This window comes from Saccopteryx bilineata, chromosome 3, assembly GCF_036850765.1.
Source record: "Saccopteryx bilineata isolate mSacBil1 chromosome 3, mSacBil1_pri_phased_curated, whole genome shotgun sequence".
NCBI lineage: Eukaryota > Metazoa > Chordata > Mammalia > Chiroptera > Emballonuridae > Saccopteryx > Saccopteryx bilineata.
In genome coordinates, this window is record NC_089492.1 from 277,962,289 (window position 1) to 277,974,628 (window position 12,340).

At 56.6% G+C, this 12,340-nt stretch overlaps 1 protein-coding gene across 13 annotated transcripts in view; it reads left to right on the forward strand.

Moving 5' to 3' along the window:
- The window catches only part of HSPG2 (heparan sulfate proteoglycan 2), a 108,104-nt gene that overhangs the window by 82,512 nt on the left and 13,252 nt on the right, over positions 1 to 12,340 (forward strand). For all 13 annotated transcript variants that reach the window (XM_066270167.1, XM_066270169.1, XM_066270168.1 and 10 more), the window contains 21 exons: positions 72 to 223; positions 1,921 to 2,056; positions 2,216 to 2,367; positions 2,810 to 2,948; positions 3,046 to 3,197; positions 3,805 to 3,940; positions 4,045 to 4,196; positions 4,405 to 4,543; positions 5,133 to 5,284; positions 5,468 to 5,615; positions 6,652 to 6,803; positions 7,200 to 7,341; positions 7,569 to 7,720; positions 8,103 to 8,244; positions 8,363 to 8,503; positions 8,769 to 8,903; positions 9,155 to 9,336; positions 9,810 to 10,005; positions 10,269 to 10,448; positions 10,734 to 10,994; positions 12,099 to 12,303. In XM_066270167.1, coding sequence (XP_066126264.1) covers positions 72 to 223; positions 1,921 to 2,056; positions 2,216 to 2,367; positions 2,810 to 2,948; positions 3,046 to 3,197; positions 3,805 to 3,940; positions 4,045 to 4,196; positions 4,405 to 4,543; positions 5,133 to 5,284; positions 5,468 to 5,615; positions 6,652 to 6,803; positions 7,200 to 7,341; positions 7,569 to 7,720; positions 8,103 to 8,244; positions 8,363 to 8,503; positions 8,769 to 8,903; positions 9,155 to 9,336; positions 9,810 to 10,005; positions 10,269 to 10,448; positions 10,734 to 10,994; positions 12,099 to 12,303 — 3,346 coding nt within the window. The remainder of the gene's footprint in view (positions 1 to 71; positions 224 to 1,920; positions 2,057 to 2,215; positions 2,368 to 2,809; positions 2,949 to 3,045; positions 3,198 to 3,804; positions 3,941 to 4,044; positions 4,197 to 4,404; positions 4,544 to 5,132; positions 5,285 to 5,467; positions 5,616 to 6,651; positions 6,804 to 7,199; positions 7,342 to 7,568; positions 7,721 to 8,102; positions 8,245 to 8,362; positions 8,504 to 8,768; positions 8,904 to 9,154; positions 9,337 to 9,809; positions 10,006 to 10,268; positions 10,449 to 10,733; positions 10,995 to 12,098; positions 12,304 to 12,340) is intronic.

The following is a 12,340-nucleotide window of genomic DNA, read 5'->3' on the forward strand; positions in this document are numbered from 1 at the left end:
TGGGACGGGAAAAGGGGGTAGATGGGGGCAGCTGTGGAGACCTAGAGTGACCCAGTGACCATCTCCCTCAGCTCCTGTCAGCACCCAGCCCATCCGCATCGAGTCCTCTTCCTCCCACGTGGCCGAAGGGCAGACGCTGGACCTGAACTGTGTGGTTCCCGGGCAGGCCCACGCCCAGGTCACGTGGCATAAGCGCGGGGGCAGCCTCCCCGTCCGGCACCAGGTACAGGAGTAGAGGATGGGCAGGCTGAGGAGACAGGAGGGCAGTCCCTGGGTGGTGAGGGCAGAGCTGGGGAAGGCTGGAGGCTCTGAGACAGGGCAGCCTTGGACCTCATTGCACAGGTGTCTAGGGCATGGTTAGAGCCCTCAGTGTGAATGCTGCTTTCACCACTTACTAATTTGTAACCTTGGCGTGTTACTTAACCTTTCTGGGCCACGGTTTCAGCATCTGTTCAGTGGTCATAAGAGCACCTTCCCTTACAGAATTGTCTTAATATAAGGTCTACCGGAAAGTTCTGTCCGTTTTTGGAATAAAACAAAATACAAATTTTTCTTACCGTCAATAAACTTTATTAAATAATATAATTGCCATTATTATTAATGATTTCTTGCCAGCATGAGGGCAGTTTGTATATCCCATTTTTGAAAAATGTTTTATCTTTTGATGCGAAAAATTGAACCAGTGCTTGTTTGATATCTTCTTCATTTTTGAATTTTTTGCCCTTCAAAAAATTTTGTAAGGACAAAAACAAGTGATAGTCGGAGGGTGCTAAGTGCAGGGAATATGGTGGATGCGACAGACATGCTTCTGTAGCATTTCTTCCTTGTTGAAATTCGTAAAAATTACAGTGGCGTAAGGCCCTGGCCGGTTGGCTCAGTGGTAGAGCGTCGGCCTGGCGTGCGGAAGTCCTGGGTTCGATTCCCGGCCAGGGCACACAGGAGAAGCGCCCATCTGCTTCTCCACCCCTCCTCCTCCCCTTCCTCTCTGTCTCTCTCTTCCCCTCCCGCAGCCGAGGCTCCATTGGAGCAAAAGGATGGCCCAGGCGCTGGGGATGGCTCCTTGGCCTCTGCCCCAGGCGACAGAGCGATGCCCCAGATGGGCGGGGCGTCGCCCCCTGGTGGGCGTGCCGGGTGGATCCCGGTGGGCGCATGCGGGAGTCTGTCTGACTGCCTCCCTATTTCCAGCTTCAGAAAAGAAAAAAAAAAAAAACTACAGTGGCGTAAATGAACTTCATCAGTAGCCATGGGTACACTATCACTTCACACATAAGACTAATGTGAATCAACTTTGTTTTAGTTAATTTGCTACGTCAGTATGTATACATTAAGTGATAAAAATAGAGAGGCACACATGCGCCAAATAAACATGTGCTTACACTTGTCGAAACTTGTTGTGATTGAAACGGACAGAACTTTCCGGTAGACCTGATATATAGGCAAAGTGCTCAGAGCTCTGTCTCAGAGAGTGCTAACGGACAGAACTTTCCGGTAGACCTGACATATAGACAAAGTGCTCAGAGCTCTGTCTCAGAGAGTGCTATGAGCTGTGTAATTACTGTAATACTATCAGCTATTATTATTACTCTATTTTATAGCACTTAGGATGCCTTTGATTGCTACATACACCATTATTTTACATGCCTCTAAGAAAAGAAAACTGCTGTTGTAAAATTATTCACTGTAAGATGCGTCAGAGATTCAAAACGTGTGTCTCAGAATTGATGGAATGTGGTATTAGTGCTTGCTTGGTTCACCATGGCTCCTCTTGGCCACCCATCACTCCTGGAACAAGACCCCCTCTTCCCCACCCCTAAGCAGGCCAAAGCTGATGGCCAGGCCTTAGGGGTCAGAGAGTGAGGCATGTTATAGGCGCAGGGGTCTCAGAGGCCCCCCTTCTGACCTCACCTCTGTTCCTTCTAGACACATGGCTCACTGCTGAGACTCAACCAAGTGTCCCCAGCTGACTCGGGCGAGTATGTGTGCCGCGTGGTGGGGGGCTCAGTGCCCCTGGAGGCTTCTGTTCTAGTGACCATTGAGCCTGTAGGCCCTGTGCCTGGTGAGTGGTGCTGTAGGGAGGGGAGAGCTAGGGGCCCAGCCAGGGGAGGCTTCCACTTCAGCAGTGGTAGGATCTCACAAGACCAAAAGTCCCTACCTTCACTCTCCCACCTCTCCTCCTCTTTCAGCCAGGGATTGACCCTCTGCTCTCTGTCCCCAGGGCTCGGGGTTACCCTCCCAATCCGGATTGAGTCATCCTCCTCACATGTGGCAGAAGGGCAGACCCTGGATCTGAACTGCCTGGTTACTGGGCAGCCTCATGCCCAGATCACGTGGCACAAGCGTGGGGGCAGCCTTCCTGCCCGGCACCAGGTAGGAAGGAGGGAGCTAATGGGGGGCCTGAAGGGCCTTCGTGACTACAGAATAAGGACCATAGGTTTTGAGTTCAGAGGTGGCTCTCTGTCTCTGGCCTGCTGTGTTACTTGAGGCCCGTCATTTGATTTCCTAATCCTCGGTGTCCTCATCTGCCACATGGGCTCACACTGCCTCTTTTCACCTGCCCTGCAGCGCAGCAACAAATGTCAGTCCCTTACTTCTTCCCACTGGACCCAGTCCCCACAGTGGGACTGGAAATTAAAGGGTCATGAATGGCAGTTCTCCCAGGAAGAGCTTCCCTCAGGCTCCAGCGGAGGAGCCAGGCTGGGAGGGGCCGGGGAGGGAGCAGAGCCTGGCTGGGAGGGGCCGGGGAGGGAGCAGAGCCTGGCCGTGAGCCTCTGAGCCCCGCTCTGAGCCTGCCTCTCTCCTGCCCTCTCAGGCGCATGGCTCGAGGCTGCGGCTGTCCCAGGTGACTTCCGCTGACTCTGGGGAGTACGTGTGCCGTGTGGACAGCAACTCTGGCACCCAGGAAGCCTCAGTCCTTGTCACCATCCAGCAGCGCCATAATCCCCCTGACTGTAAGTATCTCAGGGGCCATAGGAAGTGGTGTGCGGCTGCTAGGGCCACTCCACCTTCAGCGGCTCCCGTACCCTCTCTCCCATCTCACCCTCCCAGCCCAGAGTGTGGTGTACCCCGTCCGCATCGAGTCCTCTTCGGCCTCCCTGGCCAACGGACATACCCTGGACCTCAACTGCCTGGTGGCCAGCCAAGCCCCTCACACCATCACTTGGTATAAGCGTGGAAGCAGCCTACCCAGCCGGCACCAGGTACTCAGCCAGCGGGCAGGGAAGGGATAAGGCTGAGTGCACTGGCCCTGATGGGAATCAGAGGGGCTCTCAGCACCTCCTCTGTGTTTGTTTAGTCATTCAACAAATACTGAGTGTTTTTGCTGTATGGGCCATGGACCAGTGTGGAGGATACAGAGATAAGTCTCTCCGAGCTCTGTTGGATCCTATGGTTTAACAGAACACTCTATGATTCACTCACTCACTCTAGTTCTCTGAGAACTTGCTCCGGGCCAGGTCCTGCACCTGGCACTAAGGATTCCAAATGGAATGAGACAGGTTCCTGCTCTCGGGGATCTCACAGGCGAGCGGGTGAGGCCGACGAGCCAGCTGACAGCAGTGTAGCTGGAGCCATAGCAGATGCTGCGGCCACCAGCATGGACCTCAGCAGAACAGTACAGATGCTAGAGGCACTGGTGCACCCCAGCCCGGAGCCTCAGCAAGGCTGCCGAGGGGGTTCTGAAGGAGGCTGAGGGGTGGGGGGCTGGCCCAGTCAAGGCAGGGACGCTCCCCGAGTCCAGGGCTGGCAGCAGCAGTGCCCAAGATGTGGAGGTGCTGCCCCCACCCACTCACATTTCCTCCCCTTCAGATTGTGGGCTCCCGGCTGCGGATCCCCCAGGTGACACCAGCAGACTCGGGCGAGTACGTGTGTCATGTCAGTAATGGTGCCAGCTCCCAGGAGACTTCGCTGATTGTCACCATCCAGGGCAGTGGCTCCTTCCATGGTAAGAGCACACAAGGCAGGGGTCCAGGAAGTGGGTGCAGGGGGAGGTCCCTGGCACCGTCATGTTGGCTGACTCTGGCTACATCCGACCCTCTCTGTCCCCAGTGCCCAGTGTCTCCCCACCTATCAGGATTGAGTCCTCGTCCCCCACAGTGGTCGAAGGGCAGACCTTGGATCTGAACTGCGTGGTGGCTGGGCAACCCCAGGCCATCATTACATGGTACAAGCGTGGGGGCAGCCTTCCTGCCCGACACCAGGTACAGAGCGGAACGTGGCGGTAGGGGTGGGACCCTCACCTCCTGGGCTGGGTTAAAGGACCGCCCCATGGACGGAGAGCCTGAAGCATTTGCTGCCAGTCCTGGGGAAGTCCTCCCTCCTGCCCTGGGTAGACAGAGGGTAGCTCTAGCAAGGCTGATGAGGGAGGCCCCTTGACCCCTTCTCTCCCTCCTTCCCCATCCACCCCAGGCCCACGGCTCCCACCTGCGGCTGCACCAGATGTCTGTGGCCGACTCGGGCGAGTACGTGTGCCGGGCGAACAACAACATCGATGCCCGGGAGGCTTCCATCACGGTCTCAGTCTCTCCCAGTGCTGGCAACCCTTCCGGTGAGTCTGATGAAGACCCTGGAAGGGTCAGGGAGACACAGGGAACAGTGCTCCCTACGAGGAAGGGCCGTGCAGACAGATGCCTGGCTGTGAATCCTGCCTATACCCTGAAGGGACTTGAGTGAGCTACTTTTCTCCCCCAGCTTCAGGCTTCTCCTCAGTGAAATGGGGATATTGGTCATTCCAGCTTCACAGAGCTGTCCCATGTGATGGCCACCAGCCATGTTTGGCAGTTAAATTATTTAAAATTTCAAATTCACGGAAGAAAGAAAAATTAATTTACACTCTCACCTTTTAAGTGCTCAGTGGCCATATGTATGTAGCTAGTAGCCACTGTATTGGACAGTGCAGGTGAGAGATAGCACATCTCTGTCATCGAAGGAAGTTTATGAATTTTGTGCAGACTAAATGAGTTAACAGACATCAAGTGCTTAGAACAATGCCTGGCATGCTGTAAGTGCTTAGGAAGTGTTAACTATTATTATTACCTCAGTGGGTGGGGGCTTCTATTGCTGAGGTGTCCACCAACCCCATTGTTCCCAAATTTGACCATGGCCAAAGTTCTGACTTGGTGTTTCTGTGCCCCCAGTCTCTGGTGGTGCCATGCCCATCAGAATTGAGTCATCATCTTCCGACGTGGCTGAAGGGCAGACCCTGGATCTAAACTGTGTGGTCCCTGGACAGGTCCACGCCCAGGTCACGTGGTACAAGCGTGGGGGTAGCCTTCCGGCTCACCACCAGGTATGGGAGTTTGGGGGCAGGAAACAGTGGGAGGGCTGCTGGATGTGGAGGCCCTAGAGAGCCGCCTGCCCAGGAAGGAGGCCTGGCAGACCCTGTGGGAGGCAGCGCCTTCCAGGCCCCAGTCCTTCAAGGATTCCTGTTGCCATGTCTGCTCTTCTGTCTCCCTGTCCTGTCCCTGCTCAGGCTCACGGCTCACGGCTACGGCTGCACCAGGTGTCCCCAGCTGACTCCGGCGAGTACGTGTGCCGTGTGGTGGGCAACTCTGGCTCCCCGGAAGCCTCGGTCCTGGTCACCATTGAGGCCTCTGGCTCTAGTGCTGTTCCTGTCCCTGGTGAGGGTCCCTACAGCGGTGCTAGGAGGCGGGAGGAGGGAGGAATGGGGGGGACCAGCAGGCAGAGGTCGGGAGCCAGGTCAAGTGGGGTTCAGCTCTAGAGCCCGAGAGCACACACTTTGGAGTCTGGCCTTTGTGGGCTTGAGTCCCAGCTCCTCTGTCCGCACTCTGAGATGTTACACAGTCCTCTCCTCTCTGCGTTTCACTTTCCTCCTCTGTACAGTGGGGTCAGTGAAGCTCTTGCAACAATTTACCTGAGTTCTCTGAAGGCTGGAAATGCACCTCTAGGGGTATGTGAGAGAGATTTTAGGTAGCACCCTGATAGACATCATTTATATTAATAGTGGCATATTAGGAAAAAAACAGCAGCACTCCAAACCTGTCACAATTTCAAGGAAATCATTGCCTATAATGGAACTAAACATTAAAGGTTTTCTTTTAAGTGAATGAGTCCAAAGGAGAATGTAATTAACAGCACAGGGAGCACATGACTATGGCAGACATGATAATAGTTGCTAAGTGGTTAATATGTACTATATTTACACATATTAACTCATTTCATTCTTAAGATAATGCTTAGAGGTAGAGATGATTGTTCTCTCTGTTTTATGGATGGGGAAACTGAGACAGAGAGGTGAAGTACTTTTCCAAAGGTCACAGAACTAATAAATGCTAAGGCTGGGTTTTGGAGCCGGGCAGTCTGGCCCCAGAGTCTGGGTTCTTAGCCACACAGTGTTTAATTTAGGAGACATCAGTGGTCTGTGTGGAAGCGCCTGGCCCTGAGCCCTGGCCGGCAGTGGTGCTGGGAGCCCAGGAGGCGATGGTGGGACTGGAGTCAGGGGTGGGGCTGGGAAAATGAGGCACCTCTACCTCCCCTCCCCAGACTAGCGCAGCAGCTCCCGGCCTCTGGAGAATGGGAAAGGGGAAATCAAGGCCACCTGCCCATGGTCTCTAGTCTGAACATCTGGGCATCTGGCACGGGGTTTGGGGACACAGGGATGGGGTCCCAGCTCACTGACCTGTTCCTGTGCCGCAGCCCCAGGCAGAACCCCACCCATCCGAATAGAGACCTCCTCTTCCCACGTGGCTGAAGGGCAGACCCTGGATCTGAACTGTGTGGTGCCTGGGCAGGCCCACGGCCCGGTCACGTGGCACAGGCGAGGGGGCAGCCTTCCAGCCCGGCACCAGGTAAGGGGGCTAGAGAAAGCAGGATGTGGGCAACCCCTGCCCCACCCCACCCCCTGTCCAGGTAGTCCTGCTGGAATCCGGTCCTGGAGGGAAGGTGGCCCAAAGATCACTGGGAGTCAGGGGGTCAAGAACAGGCTGGGTATGGCAGGGTCCCCCCTAACCCCCCCAGCACCTTGGTGGGAATGAAAAGAGGACAGCTCATACTCAAGGCTGGATTTCTTCCTACCAGAAAAAAATATAATAAACATAATCCACAATGTCTAATGTCAAAGGGGGTTGCCTTCGACAGGATGCAGGCTACATAACTGCACGTGACAATCCTGGGGTTCAGGTACCAGAGGGCTCGGCCACTGTCCTCCAGTTCACTCTCCCCGCTCTCACCCCAACCTTGGCCAGGTCCACGGCACCCTGCTAAGGCTGAACCAAGTGTCCCCAGAGGACTCTGGCGAGTACTTCTGTCAAGTGCCCAGCAGCTCAGGCACCCTGGAGGCTTCTGTCCTGGTCACAATTGAGGCCTCTAGCCCAGGCCCCATTCCTGGTGAGTGATGAGAGCAGTGGGTGGTGCTGGGCACTGTCTTGGTGTGGGATCCCTTTCTGGCCTTGTTCCTCCCTTTTCTCCTATCAGAGCTCTGGTTCTCAGCCTCATGAAGGCCCTTCAGCTGCTCCCCCCAAACCCTGGGGTCCAGTGCTAGATCTGCCCAGGGAATGCAGACCCTTATCACCCCTGGGGGCCTTGACTTGCTCACCTGCCCATTGTGCCCACAGCCCCAGGACTGGCCCAGCCCATCTACATCGAGTCCTCCTCCTCCCACGTGGCTGAAGGGCAGACCCTGGACCTGAACTGTGTGGTGCCCGGGCAGGTCCATGCCCAGGTCACGTGGCATAAGCGCGGGGGCAGCCTCCCCGCCCGGCACCAGGTACAGGGACCAGGGCAGGGTGGTTTCAGGCAGACAGGGTTTGACCTATAGTTGCGTTCTGTACCCCAAACCTCATGCAAACCCTGGCCTGCTTGAGGGGCCCATGGGAGAAAATACTTTTTGGAGGAAAATTTCACCAGCCTGGGAGTCAGGACACCCCATTTTCCTCCTGGCTCTGCCTTGGAACTGTTACTGAACCAGTCTCCTCCTCTGTGAAATGGGTGGGTTGGACGTGTAAGAGTCTGAATGAAGCTCGTCAGTATCAGCTGGAGCCCTGAGCTCCTGAAACCCAAGGCAGAACTCTTGGGCAACTGCACAGCTGGACCTGGGGACCTGCCCTGTCCAGGTTCTTTGGCCTGATGGCTGCCCCTTCCTCCAACAGACCCACGGCTCCCAGCTACGGCTCCACCACGTTTCCCCCGCCGACTCTGGGGAGTATGTGTGCCGCGTGGCCGGCGGTGCGGGCCCTGAGCGGGAGGCCTCCTTCACGGTCACTGTCCCACCCAGTGCCGGCTCCTCCTACCGTGAGTGTGGCAGATGCCATAGGCAGGGGAAAGAGGGGAAACTGTGGAACCGAAGCCAGGGGGTCGAGCCAACCCAGCCCTGCTGAACCCAGCCCTCTGCGCTCCTCACCCCCCCCAGGCCTCAGGAGCCCTGTCATCTCCATTGATCCACCCAGCAGCACCGTCCATCAGGGCCAAGATGCCAGCTTCAAGTGCCTCATCCATGATGGGGCAGCCCCCATTAGCCTTGAGTGGAAGACTCGAAACCAAGAGCTGGAGGGTGAGCTGGCTGGGGTGGGTGGGACTAGAGGCAGGTGTGAATACATTCTGATCACCACTGTGGGCGGGCAGAGGCTGCAGATGGCACCAAACTCACTGTGTGACCCTGGGTAAGGGGACTGGACCCAGGAGTCTGCCATCTGACGCTGTGAGCTGGACACCCAGACTGGAGGGGTTGGGGCGTAGGGCATAGGTAAACCTACTGGCAGCACCAAGGCATGAGGACACCCTCACTGACCATACCCTTCCCACTGCCAACCCCACAGACAACGTCCACATCAGCCCCAACGGCTCCATCATTACCATCGTGGGCACCCGGCCTAGCAACCATGGGGCCTACCGCTGCGTGGCCTCCAATGCCTACGGCGTGGCCCAAAGTGTCGTCAACCTCAGTGTACACGGTGAGGGGCGTCAACCCTGTAGGCTCTGCCCTCCTGTTTCCAGCCCCGATTCTAAGCTCAGAACTTCCAGGTGTAAATCCTGTCTCTGCCACTGCATCCCTCTGGGGCATTCTTTCTCTCTGAGCCTCGGTGTTTCTGTCGGTGCGGCGGGGAGACAAGCACCCGCACGGTCGTTCCTGAGAAGGGGGCTGACAGTGAGCATGACCAGCAGAGCCTTGCATGTGCATCAGCTGTGTTATTTCTCTGGACAGGGCCCCCTACGGTGTCTGTGCTCCCCGAGGGCCCTGTGCAGGTGCAAGTGGGGAAGGCCCTCACCCTGGAGTGCGTCAGTGCCGGGGAGCCCCACTCTTCTGCTCGCTGGACCCGGATCGGCACCCCCACCAACTTGGAGCAGCAGATGTTTGGGTTTGTGGACAGCCACACGATACTGCAGGTAAGGGCTGGCTTCCTCTGGCCAGAGGCCAGGGCCGTGGCATCTCTGCGTCTGAGGCCCTGTTAGGGCCCATTTTGGGGCAGATGCTTGGAGGAAAGAGGGTTGGGTGGGCAGGTGGGTGATGAATGGATGGAGAGAGAAAGGGAGCGGTAGGTTAGGTGGATGGTGGGTAGATTGGAGGATGAGTGGGAAGAAGGAAGATGGAAGAAGAAAGAATGGGTGGGTGGGTAGGGGTGGCTTGGTACACTGTTGGGTAGATGGTTGGTTACATGGATGATTAGGTGGACGGTTTGATGGGTGAGTGGGTGGATGGATGGACTAATGGGATGTCTTGAATGTTAGCTCTCAAGCAGCCAATCAAATAGGAAAGCTGAAAACAAAAGGAAGGGTAGAGGAAAGAGGTGAAGCCAAGGCAGAGTGGGGGGCTGTCCCCTCTCCCTGCCCACATAACTGGCCTCCTTGCTTTCTTTCAGATTACATCAGCTAAACCAGCAGATGCAGGTACCTATGTGTGCCTAGCTCAGAATGCACTGGGCACAGCACAGAAGCGAGTGGAGGTGATTGTGGACACGGGCGCTGTGACCCCGGGGGCCCCACAGGTCCAGGTTGAAGAGATTGAGTTGACTGTGGAAGCTGGACACACGGCCACCCTGCGCTGCTCAGCCTCAGGTGTGGACAGGGGCTGGTACACAGGGCAGGCAGAGCAGCAGTGCCCTGGATCTGAATTTCAGACACAAGAAATCTGAAGATGGTGTCATGCCTGGGGCAGGGGGCGGGCTTTGCTGCTGGCCTCCCAAAGTGATGTTTGAGGTGCCTACTTAGTGTCTCCCATGAAGGGGCAAGATCACCCAGGTTCCTTCCTCACCTGCCCTACTCCCAGCTGGTCCCGGGGCAGCCCAGCGACCTCTGCCAACCTCTGCTCCCCTTTACAGGCAGCCCCACGCCCACCATCCACTGGTCGAAGCTGCGCTCCCCACTGCCCTGGCAGCACAAGCTGGAAGGCAACACACTGATCATCCCCCGGGTAGCCCAGCAGGACTCGGGCCAGTATATCTGCAATGCTACTAGCCCTGCTGGACATGCCGAGGCCACCATCCTCCTGCACGTGGAGAGTAAGGCCCTTATCCGCCCTTCCTTGGGCCACCCTGTCTGACTGGCACCCTGTCTGAGCACCCCTCTCCTCTGGGCTCCTCCCTGGACAGAGCTTCAGCAACCCCATCTGGAGGGTCCCATGTACCTCAGGCCCCAGAGCCTGCCCTACCCTACAACCCACCTTCCCTCCTGGAACCTTTGATTCCCTCGTCCTCAGACCTTGGGGCTCACCATTCAGTTCCTTTGGTCCTTGGGCAAGTCTCCAGCTCCCATCCTGATCTCTGTCCTCCCCTCCCCTCCCCCAGGCCCCCCGTATGCCACCACCGTCCCGGAGCACGCCTCGGTGAGGGCAGGGGAGATGCTGCAGCTCCAGTGTCTGGCTCATGGGACACCCCCGCTCACCTTCCAGTGGAGCCGCGTGGGTGGCAGCCTCCCTGGGAGGGCGACAGCCAGGAACGAGGTCCTACGCTTTGAGCCTGTGGCCCCTGAGGACTCAGGCCGCTACCGCTGTCAGGTCACCAATAAGGTGGGCTCGGCTGAGGCCTTTGCCATGGTGCTCGTTCAAGGTGAGCAGCCTACCTCAGGCTGGGCAAAAGGGGGTCAGCTTTCCTCCAGGCCCTTAACTTACCCAGCAGCTGGCACCTGGGGAACCCCACTTAGGGCACAAAGACCTTCCTCCATTACTCCCCCCTGGAAATCCTTCTTTTCCCCCCTCTTCTCTAAGGCTTGAAGCAGGCCTGCCTCCTCCAGGAAGACCCCCATCACTGAGTTCTCAGCCCCTCTAGATTTCATGGCTGCATCCCTCCCTTGGCGTTGACCTCACACTGCCAAGGGCTGTGTACATGAGTACTCCGGCTTTCTTTACCTGCCTAAGGACACTCAGGGCAGGGCCTAGACCCAGTCATTTCAGCAGCCCCAGGCTTGTCCACCGCAGGACCCAGAGTGGGTCAGTAAATGCGAAACAGTAATGGCAGTGAATGTGTGACAATAGGGCAGTACCCACCCCTGGCATGCCCAGGGTTTCACGAGATCTCCAAGGAGTCCAGCATCTCCGTGGTCTCCTCCATTAATTACACACGGCCAGACAAGTGCTGTTGGGCCCCAAATTCTAGAAGTGGAAAAGCATGTTGCCCATTGGTCAAGAACCTGGGTTACAATGAGCCTGGGTCCAGTACATAGCTCGATCACTTGATAGTTGTAAGATGTGCCCAGATCAGCTAATGCCACACCTCAGTTTCTTTGTCTGTACAGTGAACAGTGCCGGCACCTAGGCTGACTTAGAAAGACACATGTATGTAAGGCCTGTGGCACACAGTAGGCACTTATCAAATGGTGATAATATGTATCTGCACCCACCCTCCCATCCATCCCCTGCAGGAGGACATGTAGGTGACTTCATGACTGTGGACCCTCTTATATCAGACAAGAGCTGGTAGAAGCACAGAGCCCCGTGCCCCACAGGCTCTTCTGTGTGTTGATTGAATGAGTGAGCGAATGAACGAATCTGCCACTGAAAGGGTTCTTCCCTCTGGTCAGAGAAGCTACAAGGAAAAGAATATTCCTTGATTATTAGAATGGGGGCTTCCTAGGTCCTGAGGAGGCGTCAGGGATCACACACACACGCACACGTGCACACACATCCACACACAACCTCATACATGTCCCCACAGGCTCCGCCGGCTCTCTCCCTGCCACCGCCATCCCGGCAGGATCCACACCCACCATTCAGGTCACGCCGCAGCTGGAGACTAAGAGCATAGGGGCCAGTGTGGAGTTCCACTGTGCCGTGCCCAGTGACCCAGACACCCAGATCCGCTGGGTCAAGGAAGGGGGTCAGCTGCCTCCTGGCCACAGTGTACAGGATGGGGTGCTCCGGTGAGTGGGGATGGGGGCAGGACTGAGCGTGGGCACG